At 52.5% G+C, this 15,839-nt stretch overlaps 8 protein-coding genes across 8 annotated transcripts; 4 read left to right on the forward strand and 4 right to left on the reverse strand.

The window, feature by feature from the left end:
* The first annotated feature begins 867 nt into the window (after positions 1–867).
* BJX68DRAFT_94265 (uncharacterized protein) lies at positions 868–2,604 on the forward strand. The gene is made up of 4 exons (XM_071050051.1): positions 868–1,282; positions 1,332–1,704; positions 1,770–1,887; positions 1,964–2,604. The coding sequence occupies exons 1-4, from the start codon at positions 1,115–1,117 to the stop codon at positions 2,412–2,414; spliced, it is 1,110 nt and encodes a 369-aa protein (XP_070898837.1). The 5' UTR covers positions 868–1,114; the 3' UTR covers positions 2,415–2,604.
* An 871-nt stretch (positions 2,605–3,475) lies between these two features.
* BJX68DRAFT_275882 (fungal specific transcription factor domain-containing protein) lies at positions 3,476–5,771 on the forward strand (the record flags this gene model as incomplete). Its single annotated transcript, XM_071047945.1, has 7 exons — positions 3,476–4,031; positions 4,171–4,737; positions 4,773–4,889; positions 4,976–5,257; positions 5,299–5,436; positions 5,580–5,608; positions 5,769–5,771. The coding sequence occupies exons 1-7, from the start codon at positions 3,878–3,880 to the stop codon at positions 5,769–5,771; spliced, it is 1,290 nt and encodes a 429-aa protein (XP_070898838.1). The 5' UTR covers positions 3,476–3,877.
* Positions 5,772–6,725: 954 nt separating this feature from the next.
* BJX68DRAFT_255339 (NmrA-like family protein) lies at positions 6,726–7,777 on the forward strand (the record flags this gene model as incomplete). The annotated part of the gene is made up of 4 exons (XM_071043027.1): positions 6,726–7,148; positions 7,252–7,336; positions 7,394–7,556; positions 7,729–7,777. 4 exons carry the CDS (start codon positions 6,726–6,728, stop codon positions 7,775–7,777), a joined length of 720 nt encoding a protein of 239 aa, XP_070898839.1.
* Positions 7,778–7,897: 120 nt separating this feature from the next.
* BJX68DRAFT_266929 (SEC14 family lipid-binding protein) lies at positions 7,898–9,177 on the reverse strand (the record flags this gene model as incomplete). The annotated part of the gene is made up of 4 exons (XM_071045647.1): positions 7,898–8,335; positions 8,397–8,762; positions 8,819–8,960; positions 9,017–9,177. The coding sequence occupies 4 exons, from the start codon at positions 9,175–9,177 to the stop codon at positions 7,898–7,900; spliced, it is 1,107 nt and encodes a 368-aa protein (XP_070898840.1).
* A 1,033-nt stretch (positions 9,178–10,210) lies between these two features.
* On the reverse strand, positions 10,211–11,263 carry BJX68DRAFT_275887 (uncharacterized protein; the record flags this gene model as incomplete). Its single annotated transcript, XM_071047946.1, has 2 exons — positions 10,211–10,573; positions 10,622–11,263. The coding sequence occupies 2 exons, from the start codon at positions 11,261–11,263 to the stop codon at positions 10,211–10,213; spliced, it is 1,005 nt and encodes a 334-aa protein (XP_070898841.1).
* A 373-nt stretch (positions 11,264–11,636) lies between these two features.
* BJX68DRAFT_94338 (uncharacterized protein) lies at positions 11,637–12,947 on the forward strand. The gene is made up of 3 exons (XM_071050052.1): positions 11,637–11,987; positions 12,045–12,349; positions 12,399–12,947. Exons 1-3 carry the CDS (start codon positions 11,684–11,686, stop codon positions 12,591–12,593), a joined length of 804 nt encoding a protein of 267 aa, XP_070898842.1. The 5' UTR covers positions 11,637–11,683; the 3' UTR covers positions 12,594–12,947.
* On the reverse strand, positions 12,603–14,257 carry BJX68DRAFT_275888 (alpha/beta hydrolase; the record flags this gene model as incomplete). The annotated part of the gene is made up of 8 exons (XM_071047947.1): positions 13,668–14,257; positions 13,547–13,620; positions 13,413–13,460; positions 13,280–13,357; positions 13,053–13,233; positions 12,913–12,993; positions 12,792–12,864; positions 12,603–12,744 (listed from the first exon to the last, which is right to left on the reverse strand). Exons 1-8 carry the CDS (start codon positions 13,972–13,974, stop codon positions 12,603–12,605), a joined length of 984 nt encoding a protein of 327 aa, XP_070898843.1. The 5' UTR covers positions 13,975–14,257.
* On the reverse strand, positions 14,126–15,833 carry BJX68DRAFT_94351 (MFS transporter). The gene is made up of 2 exons (XM_071050053.1): positions 15,553–15,833; positions 14,126–15,509 (listed from the first exon to the last, which is right to left on the reverse strand). The coding sequence occupies exons 1-2, from the start codon at positions 15,784–15,786 to the stop codon at positions 14,277–14,279; spliced, it is 1,467 nt and encodes a 488-aa protein (XP_070898844.1). The 5' UTR covers positions 15,787–15,833; the 3' UTR covers positions 14,126–14,276.
* Between the last annotated feature and the right edge of the window lie 6 nt (positions 15,834–15,839).

A 15,839-nucleotide genomic window follows, 5' to 3' on the forward strand; every position in this document is an offset into this window, starting at 1 on the left:
GGCTGGATCTGACTGTAATTGCACTTGGGTGCTCCGGGAACTACATCGGTATTAGACCCTTGCGCAGTACAAATTGATGGCTTTGCTGACCAGTATTAAGCAACCGACTGTCATGGCAGTGAGGTGCAGAGAGGGTGCGTAATCCTCATGATGCGGAGATCGGCCATGAGCTATGGTACCATGGAACGAAAGCATTCGCCATGGGCGTTGACAGCTAGGGTAGTGAATAAAAAGCCCTTACAAACTCCCTAGTTCCTACAGCTGCTTCATGCTTAAATCGTGTTAATCAGCGATCGTCCGAATAGTCGACATGCCGCTGTTCATTGTGAAGATGGCTTGGTGGGAGTAGTGTTTTAGGCAAAATTCTTGTTTGATATTAAGTCAGGTTGTTTCAAGCCAACACAAAAGTAAGTCAATGTTCGGCTAGCATTGATATATATAAGCAGCCCACCATGGGGAAATGATATGGATAGAATACTCAGTATAAGAACTGGCTGTAGTCTTAGAGTTGTTGATCAGGCAGAAAAGGCGCACAATGCTAGAACAGACGTGTCTGCATTTTTTGGGTTGTTCTACGCCCACCGGAACTTTACGCAATTCGGACTTTGAAAGCCATGGAGATTCGAAAACTGGCAGGGATGAACCCCCAAGTAGACATTCTCCTGATTAAGGAAGATTTTCAAGTGGGGCACAAACCATGAAACACACGCTGATATGCACACCCTCTCGTCTTGGTAGCATCTTCTCGTTTTGGAGGACGCGGATTGTTCCACGCCCCCTGTTGGCACATGCTCGGGAGCTCCCTCGAATGAAATCTAGGTTCTTCGGACGGTGTATCCGGAACTCTGCGTTCTGGACTGGAATTCAGCTTGTTTCGAGTCCAGCCCAAGCTTTACCATTGTTGGTCTAGCACTTGGGTTTAAGGTTTTGCTTGGGAGGGTCTGACAAGGGCGATGAGTTTTCCAGGAAGGGAACGGACAAGTGTTTGTGAAACTGGACCTCGCGCTTTAAAGAGCACATGGCACTGATCATTCAAAGCTACTTCGAGTTGTGCAGTCCCCATCCTTCCCTACAGTGCGCGACGGTCAGTACCTGGTCTATATGGTAGGCCACCATGGACCAAGATCCATCTCCCATGCGCAGACTCGACGCCGGTCCAGCGCTGGTGAAAGGCATCTGGGCAGGTATTGCAGTCGCGACCATAATCGTCATTCTCCGGGCGATTGCTAAGATCAGGATCCGGCACTTTCGTCTCGATGATATTCTGATGATTGCTGCATTGGTAGATACCTCGTCCTTCGAGCCCTCATGTAACTGGTTAACCGTCCTAGACTTTGTCAATTATCTCGACAGTCTTCCTCACAATCTCCATTCATCATGGATTCGGGGCTAACCTCCGCGTTGCGCCATTGTCCGACGTACAAATGGTACTCAAATGCATTGCCATTCAATGGCCACTCCTCACCATGAGCACCACCCTAGCTCGCTGTTCCTTCATCTGTTATCTGGCGGCCATTCTCGGGTCCAACAAGGCGCACCAAATCCTCTTATGGGCTACTCTGTCGCTTCAGCTTGCCGCGAATATTGTTTCGGCGGTACTCCCTACCACGATCTGTCGCAATGTCGAGATCCTCTGGAAACCACATGTTGTGACGAGCTGCGGTGATACAACAGCTGTCATCAAATTCTCCTACTTCACCGGAAGTCTGAGTTTCCTGTCTTTCTAGCGTACTATGCCCCTTCTCAGCCATTTATTGACATCAATACAGGTCTCAACTCTGCGGTTGATTTGTTTCTGGCGCTGTTCGCAACGCTCGTCTTCTGGAACCTCAACCTGGCACTTCGCATCAAGATCAGCCTGGCCATCCTTCTGAGCCTTGGGATTGTGTAAGTCTCCTTCACTCGTCATCAGGGCCATCAGCAGATGTCATGTCCTTCTCTACTATACTAACATACTCATAAGGGCAATGGTCGCCTCCATCATCAAGACCACCAAACTAGAGTCCATCCCCAGCATCACGAACCTCGGAGTATCGGGCGGGGTTTCCTTCTTTCGATGGGGATACGCAGAGAACGCAATCATAATCGTCACCTCTTCAATCCCCTGCCTCCGCTCCCTGGCCATCTCGTCCGTCCGCAAAATCCAGAATAGTCGTGGCGCCACACGCTCTTACGCGCTCACCAGCTGGCCATTCAGCCGCGGCCACCCACCTTTTTCCCAAACACGCAACATCCACCAAAGTGGTCCCGAGACTGATAGCATCGAGCGGATCTTGGACCTTGAGACACACAAGGAATCAGATTGTGGTGCTCGAAGTAAGCAGCGTGGGGAGGCAGGATTTCCTTCCGGCCAGTTAGATATCCAAATCACGAACCAGGTTCAGATTTCATACCATGGGTCGGATTTACGTTGATAATCCTTGATCAATATATTTTCTTCCACTGCCCTTGTTAGCTTGGCAAACATGAGAGCTCTTTGCTTTAAAGTAGTCTCGAGCAGCTCAAGAGTCTCTCGACTCGGGGCGAGGGAGTTCGGACAGAAGTCTGCGAGGTTCCAGGCCTCATCGACGGAGGACAGCCTGTTCATCTTCATGGCTTGCAGCTTATTTCCCGGATTCATCCACTGGAGCGCAAAATCAGCCCCGATTCTGCGCTAGTACGAGTACAGACGCCAAGGACAGGCTACCGAGATACATAAATACGAGAGGTCCTTGGCAACCAAAGAGCTTGCGTAATGTGTTTCACATGGCGCCAAAGGGGGAAATTCCAGCGACAACGGCCATTCTGGAAGGGGCTTTATACACGAAGAGAGCTCTCGCCTGTCTCCCTGATTCAGTCGGCTTCGAGGTCCGCAACCGTCCCGCTCTCAACCGGCGCGGACATTGAGATCAAGCCCCTACAATCGAAATCAACCCATGGAGCCTCACGGTGGAATATTGGGTGCCGGATTCAGACCCCTCGAGCACTTACTCGGTTATTGAAACATTCGACCTGGGCGAACAAGAGACTCTCGTCCCCTGGGTGGAGATCCCCGCCGTACAAAACGCCTCTGGCGTGGGAATCTATACTACCACGTTTGCCCTTCCTGAATCTGTTCACCACGAGCCGGAGCCATGCCTCGCCGGCGGCGGTAGCCACAGGGCATCATTGGAGACCTCAGCTCTCCTATTCAGCTTCGGCGCCACACGGTCTCTAATCCGCGGCTGGATCAACGGAAAGCTCCTACCCCCTCTCGACATCACACCCCCGAGTTTCTCCTCCCAGTCGACTTTGAGTACCTCGTCGCCGGCGAGAACCCATCCGGCTGGAGGCCTCGAGCAACATTCTCAGCGCTGTCATGGTCCGTATTGACGATTTGCTGACCGGTGGAGGGAATGTTCTCTTCCCCCGACTTTGTGATGACATTCCCTTGCAGGAGTATGGGCTCGGTGGGCAGTTGAGTATTACCGTGCTGAGAGAAGTTGGGATTCAGAACTATACCATTTTCTATTATGTATTCCTTTCATTTATGCATCAAGCAATTCAACGAAAAGGGTTGGAATTGGAAAAGGAGGAACTAAGAAAAGTACATCGCGGTACGAAATTGACCAACATGCTATAACAACGCGACTAGCTCTCACTCGGAGATGCCAGCGCTGCAGCCAGAAGAAGATACGATGCAGCAAATCTCAGCCATGTGACGGTTGCTCCAAGTCGGGCTCAGAGTGCATCTTTCCAAGCCCCGGCCGTGCCCCACGACGCATGAAACGGCCGCTCAAGGCTGAGCTCGTTTCGCACCTGAAGAGCCGGGAACAGGAGGTCTAGGCTCTGACTCCAAGGCAGTGGGTGGGCTCGCAAATCCGCTCGCCTCCCAGTGGCAGCGGAAAACGCCGCTGATATGAGATATGAGCAAGGGACATTGCTGGTGGATGAGGGCTCTACCCGCTATGTGTCGCATGAGCTACTCGTCACTCTAGGGACCCAGCTCAGTCAAGCACTGGACGGCGAACTTACAACTGCTGACGCAACAATCTGGCAGGCTTGGCGAGAAGGTTGAAGAGCTCAGGGATCTGCTGGAGTCGGCGAGGGATACCGGTGATGACCTTACTTTTGGCCCAACAACCCCACACTGGAGTGACGAGCCCATGGAGAACCACAGTTATTTCTTGTTTCGAGATTCATCAAGCACAGTTCCTCTCGCGCAATTCCACCCCAGCGACCCGCATGGCCAATTACTGTGGAAAGTGTTCGATGACAATGTAGCCCCGGTTACAATGGTCTTCCACAGGTCGTCGATCCACCAGGCTATGACCAGTGTAGCTGCAGATGGAGGTGACAACGATCCCGCGAGAGACGTTGTGGCCTCTGCCGCATATTTTGCCACTGTGACCAGCCTGAATCCCGCGCAGTGTGTAGAGACATTTGGTCAGCATTATTCTTCCCTCCAGCAGCATTACCGGTTTGCCACCCAACAAGCATTGGCACGCGCCAACTTCTTCGAGTCGCAGAACCTGGCCGTTCTCCAAGCTACAACGCTCTTTCTAGCTTGCCTCCGTCACCCGAAAGACGCTTCCTTTGTCCTATCAATGGCGGCGGTGGTGCACTGGACAGCCCAGAGGCTAGGCCTACATCGTGATGGGACCACCTTTGGCCGGGGCCCCTTCCAGGTCGAGATTCGTCGTCGTCTGTGGCGGTCAATTTACCTCTTAGACTCCCGGTCGCCCGAGTTTTATGCCATGGGCCCGCAGATAGCAAGGAGTCTTACGACACCAGGTTACCTCTGAATATTCAAGACTCGGATATTTCACCAGACATGACCAAGGCACCGGACGAAAGGACAGGTTTCACGGATATGACATTCTGTTTGATTCGATGTGAAATGACGGTCCTTTATCGAAGGTTTCACCTCCGTACCTAGAGCACCGACAAACACACCTCGCAAGGCTTAGAGCGGCGCCTTGACGAACTGGAGCAAATTCACAAGCAGCTACAACAGCGATACCTCAGTATTGCGACGTATCACTTCCTCTGCAGTGGGTGACAGCCACTGTCATTCGCCTTGCTCTAACTCGCTCATGGCTTCTGGCGCATATCCCCGAGGCACCGATTACAAAACAAATACCACAGTTGGGAATCTCTGTCGCCGAGGATCCCGTGCCTCGGGAGCTTTTTGTGGCAGCTATTGAAGTAGTGGAGTTCGCCTATCTACTCGAGACTGATCCGCGGACCAAGCAGTGGTCGTGGCTACTCGAGTGCTATCCTCGGTGGCATTCTTTGTGTTTGTACACACCGAGCTCCGTGTTCGACCGGAAACTCTAGCATTGGTTAACTGGGCCCGGAGCGTGGCGACCCAGGCCGTTCCCCAATGGATGGCCGCAGGTTTCCAAAATGGTGGCAGTGGAATCACCCCGAAAATCGTGGTTCAGCTTACGCGGCGAGCTGCCTCTGCCCTTGGGCGTTCTTGGGAGGGGCCGGGGAATATATCTCAGGAGCAATGCAATTCTACAAGTTCTCTACAACATGTGCCTAGTCTAAGCTAGAATAAATAACTGAATCTATTACGACTACGAGATAATCGAACACTATACGACTCGAAAGAGCCGACCGGCCGCTACTTTCTACTCGACCTGTGAGGCCATAGTAAGAGTACGTGCAGTGACGGGTCTTTTTCGAGCACTCAGAAGACTTTGATGATTGACTAGACAGTCGAGGTTTGATTGAGTGTATCCGACGGCGCCTAATATAAGCCTTGAGGGCCTCACAAGTAGCGATGATATCGTCACCCAAAGTGATTTCCCTTCCTCAGGAACTCCTCTTCTTCTAGTGTTGTAACACGGCCCAGCACTTCGTTCTAATGCGTGAACCTGCCAAACCTTATAAACTAAACATAATGATTATTCCGCACCTCCATAAGTTTTCTTCCCTTAGTAGACTGTCTCCGAAGGGTTCCACCCCGCCCCTTTATATCCTCTCCAGTTAGGGAAGGATTGCCCCCATCAGACCGAAGGATAGCGTTGAGATCACTGACCATCCCTTTATACAGCTTGTAAGTTCTGTCCTGGTCGGCTAGACTCTCAGAATGGGTCATCGGAAGATATAACCAAAAACGTAGCGCAAGACGGTAGCGCAATTCCAGGGGCGTAGAATGAATGCCCGAGTGGATGGCCTCCTTGGCGATAGACAATACTAAAGGGTTGAAGAATGTGAACACAATGCCACATTCTGCACCTTAATAGCAGTTTTGTGGGAGCTGGTCGAGGATGATGGTGAGGGAGAGCTGGTTAACTGCAGCTTGTGGGTTAAACCTGCGGAGGATAGAAGTCCTCGTGGCGTTCTCTTCTCTCAGACTGGACAAGATGGGAAGTTATTAATTTTCTCGACGTCCCCAGGCCGCAAGGCCGGAGACTGTGTGTAAAATAATGTGCCTTCCATCTTATCAAGAACCCACGGAAGTCTATGGATAAGCATCAGATTTATTAATTTACTAAGTACGCTGCACTATCCTCGCTGCGATGTCTGAATCAGCTCGGGGCTAATTTAAGGGCCGGGATGGGGTTATTATAAACAATAATGAGCTCTCTCGGGGTCAACACACGCCCCGGCTTCACAGGCTAATCACCTCTCGGAGTTAATATAGGCCGCGGGTTTACAAACTGTAACCATAAATAGACTCTATAAAGCGACCATGGCAAGAACGACCAGGTAGAGCTCTTTAATAAGGTTTACAATACTGACCCTGCGGGAAAATGAAGGTTGGCATCGCAGGAATCACCGGCAAATTTGCCCGTCGCCTACTCACCCATCTCCTCGACGCTGGTGACGACTCTCTCACGATCAAGGGGTACTGCCTTGACCCATCCAAAGTTCCCGACGCCCTGAAATCATCTTCAAAGCTTCAACTCATTCGAGGCACCGCATTCGACAAGGAGACAATTGCCACCTTTGTTAAGGGCTGTGATGTCGTAGTCTGTTGCTACCTTGGCGATGATACGCTCAAGATGGACGGTCAGACACTCCTTATCAATGCTTGTCAATCAGCCAATGTACCCCGATACGTTGCCAGTGACTGGGCATTGGACTACACCAAGTTGAAGCCCGGCGAGCTATTCCCCAAAAACCTTATGATCCACGTCAAGGCATACCTCGAGACGAAGGAGTCTGTAGCTGGAGTGCATATCCTGATCGCGGCTTTATAAAGCCCATCTTCCGTCCATTCTTTGACATTGTGTATGTCCAGGGCAACAACTTTCGATACTGGGTGACGGCAATGAGATAATGAAAGGAACGACCTACGACGATGCAGCAAAGTATACATCCAAGGCCGTCTTGGATTCGACTGCAAAGGGTGTTTTAAAGTGTAAGTCTCTGGACTTCCGCTACCTGAGCAGCATCGTAACAACACTTTTACATCTAGTTCTCGGCGGCCGTGCTACCATCCAGGAAATTGCCAAGTCTTACGAAGCTGTCTATGGTGTTCCAGTGAAACTGGAGCAACGCGGATATCTGGATGACCTTTACAGGACGATGCGTGATCTACGGGCCAAGAATCCCCAGGATATCTATAGCTACATGTCCTTGTAAGTTGTTATTCTGTCGTCTTCCTGATTACCCTTTAAAAAGATCTAATCGAATGTTCTAAAGGTTCTTCTACTACTACTGGATCAATTGACACACACTCCTCGGCCCTGAGGTTGACAACGATCGTTATCCTGGTGTCAAAACTGTGGGTTGGAAGGGATATATAGCCAGCTGGCCTCGGGATCGGATTGGGACATCTTTCTTCGCCATGAACATGTAAGGTCTTGTGGAGCTCCTATTCATAAGGCACGTGCTACGATGTAGTTCTGGACATGGCCATGCTCGGCAGTGGAAATGGGATTCATTCAGGGTTAGATATCTCGCCGTACTCAAAGACCGGCTACTCCAATGACAGCTGGGCAACAGCCTCAACGGTCTGCATCACTTCTGGCTCTATTGTCTTCTTCTGTTGCTCCGCCTCATCTTCCAACACAGCAATCTTCTCCGCCCTCGCTGTCCCATCAACGCTCCCAACAGCCACAGCCGTTCGCCTTCTGCTCTTGTCCAGCTCCCACTTGATCGGCCCTGGGGGCAGTTTTTGTTCACTTCGCCACGACAACGCCCCTCGAATTTCAGCATCCAGGTCAACGGGCATCCCGTGGCTCCAATCAAAATAACCACCGAACCTGCGGGGAATGTTTTCTGGGTCAATATATCTGGACAGAGTCGCCAGTGCCTCGCTGGCGGTTGGGATCTGGACTTTCTCAGCGGTATCCGGATCAAGCCATTTTCTCATTATCGCCCACATCATTGTAAAGTATGACGGGGCATTGAGGAGCTATCCACATCCAACACTGTTAGTGGCTGCGTGACATGCAGAGGATGGGGATTTCACGGACAAAAACTTGGTGAACAATCTCTGGGTATCCAGTCGCCACTAAGCCGCTGATGTCTTGCGTGTAGTTCTTGACACCCCACCCGGCCTTGAGCGTAAATGCGGCAAGGTCGACGAGGAATACCCCGCTAGTGATTGGAGATGTAGGGTCTGGGCGGTCCTTCATGGCTGAGCACAGCGGAAGAACAAAGCGAGTCACGCTGTCCAGCGCCGTACTGGCTTCTCGTTGCTGAAGAGATCCCTGGGCGGAAGAGATGCTACCGCTGCGGCTTTGTTCATAAGACGCCAACACCGTTTGGTTCAAGTAGGCAAAGTCGAAGAGAAAGATGGGGCGCCCGGCCTTTGTGCGCCGGCCAGACCAGTGGGGGTACTACTGACGAGATAAGCGCAAAGTCCGGTCGAAAGATACCCAGAGGCTCAACAGACCAACGGCCGAGCATTCTCGAAAGAGGCAATCTCCATCGTATTGTACAATTGGGAAACATTGTTCGTTTCCCAGGTGCGGCGAGCCTCTTTAAATTGCTTCAGGGCACCCTGTACATCGTATCGGCGTGCGCGAAGGAATCGTCTGCATACCATCAGTGCGGCCGTCCTTGAAATTGTCTTACAAGATCGTCGACAAACAGAAGAGTAGGATCATCGTTCAACCCGTCTTCAACCTCTCCGTCACTCAACGCCAAAGGGAGGGACAGAAGCCCGGCTTCGGCGCAGCGCAGTTTCAGGGTCTCAAATGCCGCAATCTGCTGCTCGGACAGGCCCTTGAAGAGGCCGTCAGGGGTATGCATGATGCGAATTGGTGTATGTCTGGTTCAAGACGTCGAGTCCGGGGGGTGTCTGGTACATATATGCAAAGTAAGCCGGCGACTTCCCAAGACGGCCAAACCCCGAACATGCAGCGCCACGACGAATCATGAGAGCGGGCGTCTCTCGGTACTATAACTAATCTGGACTTTTATGCAAGGTAAACTGCAGCTCTGCGTATCATGTCCCTAGTCTCTTTTCTGGCGCGCGTCTCCTGCTGGTTTGTCGTCGGCTCTGCCCCTGCGGTTAGACCGTCGGAAATCCACCAAGGGCTGCATTCGGTGCCAGCTCTGCAAGTCCAAACGCGTCAAAACACGCCCTGAGTGTAAAGGGTGCGCCCGACATGGCGACCCTAGATCTAAGCCCCATGCATCACTTTATGGTTGAAACAGCGCCGATATTGAGCGCCGCTCATGTTCCACAGTGGGCGGATCGAGACAAAGACAGCCCGGGATTTTTTACGGTTTTATTAGACTTCCACCAGGATGACAGCGATCTCGATCCGGATTCCTTAGCCCTGCATCGAACATGCATCATACGGGTAGTAGGGCTTTTTCTAGAAATGCAGGGAGTGTGACTAGTGTCTGTCGATGACTCACCTACTTTGCATACAGATGCTTTCCGAGAAGAGGGGTCGAGCTCTAGTGCTGCTAGTATATCATTTTGCCCTCCTACGATGCGCAGAGGATATACGGTCGCTCAAATGGATTCCTGCACGCGAGGTTCGTGGTATTGCGTCTATTCTTGCTGCAAAGTGGAGATGGGCAATGCCATGGCCGGTGCAACGCACATCATGTAAATAGGAAAAATCGCTACCTGAACGTCGAATTCATCCGCCAGTTTCGTCTCCATAACCTGATCAATCCCACGCCTTCTCGACTGTGAAACACTATTCAACGACCGGGGCATGATTCCTGCTGTAAAACATGAATCATCTTCCCCATCCGAGCCCCAACCCGAGACCGAGGGCAGGTGGAAAGAACTCCAGCAACTGCAAACATGTACCGTGATGGTCAGCTATGGGGCAGCATTCTGCAGAACAGTCTCCTCCGGCGAGAGACCAGCCCATTTCCAGCAAGCCTCCCACAGCCGCCGCTGCACTTGCTCATCGTGGCTCACTTGCGCCCCCTCAGCTTTGTTCACGCCCACATAGTATCCCCGCTTCGCCTGAAACTCCGGGCCCACGCTCACAGCAACAAGATCCCTTCCAGAGTCTTTCGACGTCCGGAAGCCTGTGGTGACGTACCTTAGAACAGGCATGAAGACGTTCAAAGTCGCCATGATTACTCGGACAGCACGCCTTTGTTGCGCCTGGCCTCTTGAGTCGGGCAGACCACCGGGATCCACGGCTGTTACCGTTATGTTGGATAGCTCTGGGTCCTGTAGTACAGGTCAGTCAAACTTGTACACTCGATCGGTGTAGCGTACCTGCTGCAGTCGGCTGTTCAGGTCTTCAGCGAAGATAACGTTGGCGAGCTTCGATGTTCCGTATCTCTGGAATCCTCGATCGTGAGCCTGTCCCGCGGCATCAGGTTCGGGCTTGAGCAGTTCTTCCATATTATCTGGAATACGCGCCACCAAAGATGAGAGAGGGTTTCGTTTTTCCGGATAGTGGACGATGGATCCCAGCATGACTACGCGTCCCGAGGTCGTGTTCATGCTTCCGAGAAGCTTCAAGACCAACAGGTAGTGTGCGAGGTGGTTAACCTGGAAAGATGCTTCGTGGCCATCCGAGGTGAATCGCTGCCCATCCCCGAGCGACCAGGTGGCGGCGTTGCAGACAATGGCGGATATCCGGGGCAGTTCCTTGGAAGAGACTCTGGCGGCGACGTTTTCTGCGTAGGATCGGACACCAGCCAGATTCCCCAGATCAAGGGCTTCAACATGAACATCAGCTCCCGGGTGCTTAGCCACCAGTTGCATCAATTTGGCGGTGTTGGGGTCTTTTTCTGGGGACGTATTCCGAACTGTGGCGATGAGGGTATGCCCGGGGTACTGAGCAAGGAATGCTTCGACAAAGCCAAGGGCTAGAGAGCCATTGGCACCGGTAAGGAGAACGGTTCCAGTCATCTTGAAAATGTGTTTGGGACTTGCGTCTCCAGAGACTCTTGTTCTGTCGTGCTGGAAATATATCTTGTGGGAGACATGGGTACCCAGCAATGAGCTTTGTAATGCGCAGTATGATGGCTGCTTCTTTCTCAAGATGGAAGGCGCATGTCTTGGCTGTGGCTCTACTCGAGCGTTGACGAAGGGACATACGCATATGCACGGCGGAGGCTGTCCGGGTGGACTCCTGGGGTCATCGATCTTGAAGCTTTGGATCTCGTTGATTGGCTTTTTGGTGGTCCGATCGGGCGCTTGACCCTATCGAGCAGGCGCAAGTCTTGGCGGCCCACACCAAACGAACCGAACGAACAGTTTGTCAGCCCATCCAAGTCCATCCACCACGGAGGCTCTTCCCCTTCCACTTGCACAGAATCCTAAGCATGAATGCCCCAACACCTCGAGATGCCTTCTCATGAGCTCCAGTTTATCCTCAGCACACCAAGCGCCCCTGGTCAAAAAGACCCGCAAAAAAAGGTTGCCCGCTCGCACGCAGCCCGGTCGGCCCACGCCAAGGCACGGCGCCTACGAACCCTCGAGCATCAGGCCCAGAAGAACCGTCAAGATCCCAGTTCGTTTAGTGCATGGACCGGATGTGGGCTGATAACCCCACTGTCGGCGAGCCGGAGAGATTCGTTTGCGAGCTTCGCACTACCGCTCAAGCCCATCGAAGAACGCCTGTTCGACCACTGTATGTGTTTCCCATTGCCGAGTTTGTCTCTCCGAGTCGCTTACCTTTGCCCCGGAGATGTCACCGTAGTCGTTCCCCTCATGCGCTGCAATGCGTTCGACGAGCACTTTACGGAGCGAATGATGCATGGCTGGGTCCCGCTTGCCGTCGCTGAACAGAGCCTCTTGTACATCATATTTCTTGCCTCGTGTCGGACACTGGCCAATCAATACACGGATCGGCCGGAACAGAAATTGTTCAACCGGCTGGCTTTCCAGTACAAGCTCGTGATCCTACGGTCGCTACGGGAGTCAATTACGACTGAAGCACCTCGGTTTAGCGACACGACCGTGTCCAAAGCGTTGATGCTGGCTTATGATGAGGTGAGAACCCTGCAGTACTACAAAACGACAGGATGCTAATGTCCACCAGTTGTTCGTGCACGATGAGAAGATGCTAAAGCATCACGTCCAAGGGGCTGTTCAGATGGTTAACCTGAATGGCGGGCCACAAACACTGGGACTGGATGGCTTGATGGCTCGTCTTCTTTCCAATTTGCTCAACAAAGTAATTATAGAGCTGGGAGTCCCAGTCAGAGTTCCCTGGGATATCACGCCTGTTCAATAGGGCTTCTAATCACAATACTCGTGCCATATCCTTATCAAGAAAGTTGATCCAGTCCACAATCGTGTTGAAGTAGGTCGGCGTCTCGCCGAGGTCCGGAAACAGATAAAACGCGTGCGGCAATCCCGGGTAGACTTTGGTCTTGACGGGCACCCTGAAGCCAGATTAGTGCTTGAACATTGATCGAAAGGCGTTGCGTACCCTGCTGCCTTGAGTGCCTCGCTGTACGCGAGCCCGTCGTCACGCACAGGATCGAGTCCTGCAACCTGGATCACTTGTACGAGTCAGAAAAGTGCCAATAATCATGTCAGGGGTCACGTACATGCAGGTGCTAAGCCCTTGTGCGAGGTGGCTAGGAGTGGGCTTGCATAGGGGTCTGCTCCAGTATTTGGGCAGTATTGGTCTGATGAGAGAGAATGTCAGCGATGAAAAGACGCGCTCTGGAACGAAAAGATAACCCACCCCAGAACCAGTGCGCCGCCTGAGTGGTCAGAATCGGCGCATCTTTGTTCTGCTCCGGGCTGGCGTACACGTATTTGTCCTTGGGAAAATACGCAGGATGGCAGGTGTCGGGAAAATTCAAGACTTGTCCAAAGACTGCACCAATGCCCTCATCCCGATCTTTCAACGCCAGAGCAGTGGCCTATCTGCGGTTACAATCGAGATTTGGATGTGGAAGAGAGGCGTACGATGTTTCCGCCCGAACTGCTGCCGCCCACAATGACTCGGTTGGCGTCGATCCCAAGTGCATCCGCGTTTTGTCTGCACTGCCACGTCTTGAGTATCAGAGTCAAATGTCATTGTTCATCTCAAGAGACATACCCATTGCAGCGCGTCAAAAGAGTCGTTCACTGCGTACGGAAACGGGAACTCGGGAGCACCGCGTTGAATCAGTATTGGGAACAAGGTAAACTCCCTCGGCCATTCTATACTCACAGTCGATAGTTGATGCTGACAACGACCGAGTTTGTCTTCTTGGCGACCAGCCGGTTCATTGCCTCTTCAACGTTATGGTCGCCGAGAACCCATCCTGATCAAGGATGAGATGATGCATAACTTGATGTAGGAGATGCGTACCTCCACCATGCGTAACGAAGAACAAGATCGCTTTCCCTGCCACATGAGCATCCTTGTAGATTCTCAGTTCCAGCTCCGCCCCGTCTCGGGCAGTGATCTGTTGGTGGCGGACTCGGACATTGGCAGCAGCCTTTTCAGCATACGGAAAAGTCATCGGCATCTGCGTGAAGATTTCCCGCATCGCTGAGACTGATAGACCTTCTGCTCCTGCGAATGGGTTCTCCATGTCCATGTACTTGTCGAAGTCTGGGTGGGGGATTGCATACGACGCATAGCGGGCGGCCATTTGCTCGCGTTTACTCGACATTTTGCGACTGACAAGGTGATTTGTCCACCATAGCGACGGGTAATGATGAACTTATGTATGGATACTCAGATGCCTCGATTACAAGTGGCATCATGCCGGATCGAATGTGCCAGTTCGTGTCGAGGCGTATTCTCTTGCGGCCAAGACCAAGTCGTATTCTCGCATTGCGTATTGCGTATCCGGCCAGTTCTCCACCAGCAAGCAATCCAGCCAATAATGACGTCTTTATTCACGATGACGTACCTACTATGGTCAAGGGGTTGAAATTTTTGTCTCTTATTACTATCGGCTCTCGATTCTGCCTATCTGGCCTCCTGCTTCCCCTGTCTTTCTTCTCTCCAACGCGGCCCAAAGTGCATAATGACCAGCAGCAACGGCGTCGTCGACATCATCACCAGCGCGATAAACGTAAAGCACCAGCCGCGTCCCATCGCCTTCAGCATCGGATCGATCAACGCCGTCGCGCCGGCTCCAAGCAAACAACGGACAAAATTATTCGACGCAGTCGCAGATGCAGCGTTCATCGGGTAAAAGTCGATCAGCAGCGTACTAACGGTGTTGAACGCCCCAGTCAGGGTCAATCCCATGAAGAAGAGGATGATGGTCGGGGCCGCGATGTGCACGCCAAAGTGCAGGACCCAGCCAAAGGCAATTACCGTGCTGCTGCCCATAAGCAACGTCGGCAGGGCAACTTGCAAGCGAGCCTTTTCTATCGGGAACCCTTGCAGATTCCGGGCTCGGGTTTCCTCTAGAGGAATGTTGGAAAGTCTCGCTAACCGGCGGAAATTGCGATCGAGCATCTTTCCTGTGATGAGTGCGGCTACGGTGGCACCGAGGCCAAAGGGGATGTAGCAGAGTCCGATTTGGAGATCATCTAGACCGTACAGGTCTTCAAAGATGGATGGAATCGAGGCACTGACGTCGTAGAAGCCGGCGAAGAGAACCGCGTTGGCGAAGAGGATGATACTCACGTCCTTCTGGAACACAATCGAGAGAGTTTTCAACGGATTGGGGAATTGTAGTTTCGGGCGAGCAATGCTCTCTTGCTGCGGTGATTTGCGCGACTTGAACCATTGAACCAAAGGCTGATTCCAGGGAGGTGCTGGAAGAGAGCCATCGCCCACGATCACTCGAGACGTTTCGGGGAAGAAGAGAACAAAGGGGACGAGAAACGCACACCCGAAGATGACGAGGAACCAGAAGATCGACCGCCATCCGAGATACTGCGATAAAAGGCCTCCAATTACGGGACCCAGCGCAGGCCCCAGCAGCGATCCGGCCGTCACAAAGCCCATGTACGATCCCCGCTCGGCCGCAATGGCGATGTCGGCGACGACGCCCGATGAGAGGGCGATGGTTGTACTGCTCCCGGCACTCTGGAGGCATCGGAGGATAAAGAGAGCAGCGTAGTTGTCCTGCAAGGCGAGGCCAATGTTGGCGGCCGTGTAGATGATGAAGCAGACCAGATACGCCGGGCGACGACCTGCTTTATCCGCAAAATCGCCCACAAACATGGGGGAGAGGCCTTGGAAGATCTATAGAGTTAGCAACGGCCCCCAACCACAATCGTACCCATACCATGTAGCTTGTCAGGGTCAAATTGATCAGTGCGCCCGACACGCCCAAATCGTTGGCAACGCTGTTGAGGGCCGGAAAGTAGATCTGCGACGAGACTGGCGAGAAGAAGCCCGCCCATGATGCCGAGAAGACGATAAATCTCTTTTGGGCGCGTGTAAAGACCGAATACGGAGCTATGGGCTGGTGGTCTTGTTCGACAGCAGCGGTTTCCTTATCCTCGAGTGCAGAGGGCATCCTGAGCGTGGCAGGAGGAAGAATCCAGAATGGGGCGAGAATTGGAGAAATGG

Source organism: Aspergillus pseudodeflectus, assembly GCF_044049435.1.
Source record: "Aspergillus pseudodeflectus strain CBS 756.74 chromosome Unknown BJX68scaffold_22, whole genome shotgun sequence".
Classification (NCBI taxonomy): Eukaryota; Fungi; Ascomycota; class Eurotiomycetes; order Eurotiales; family Aspergillaceae; genus Aspergillus; species Aspergillus pseudodeflectus.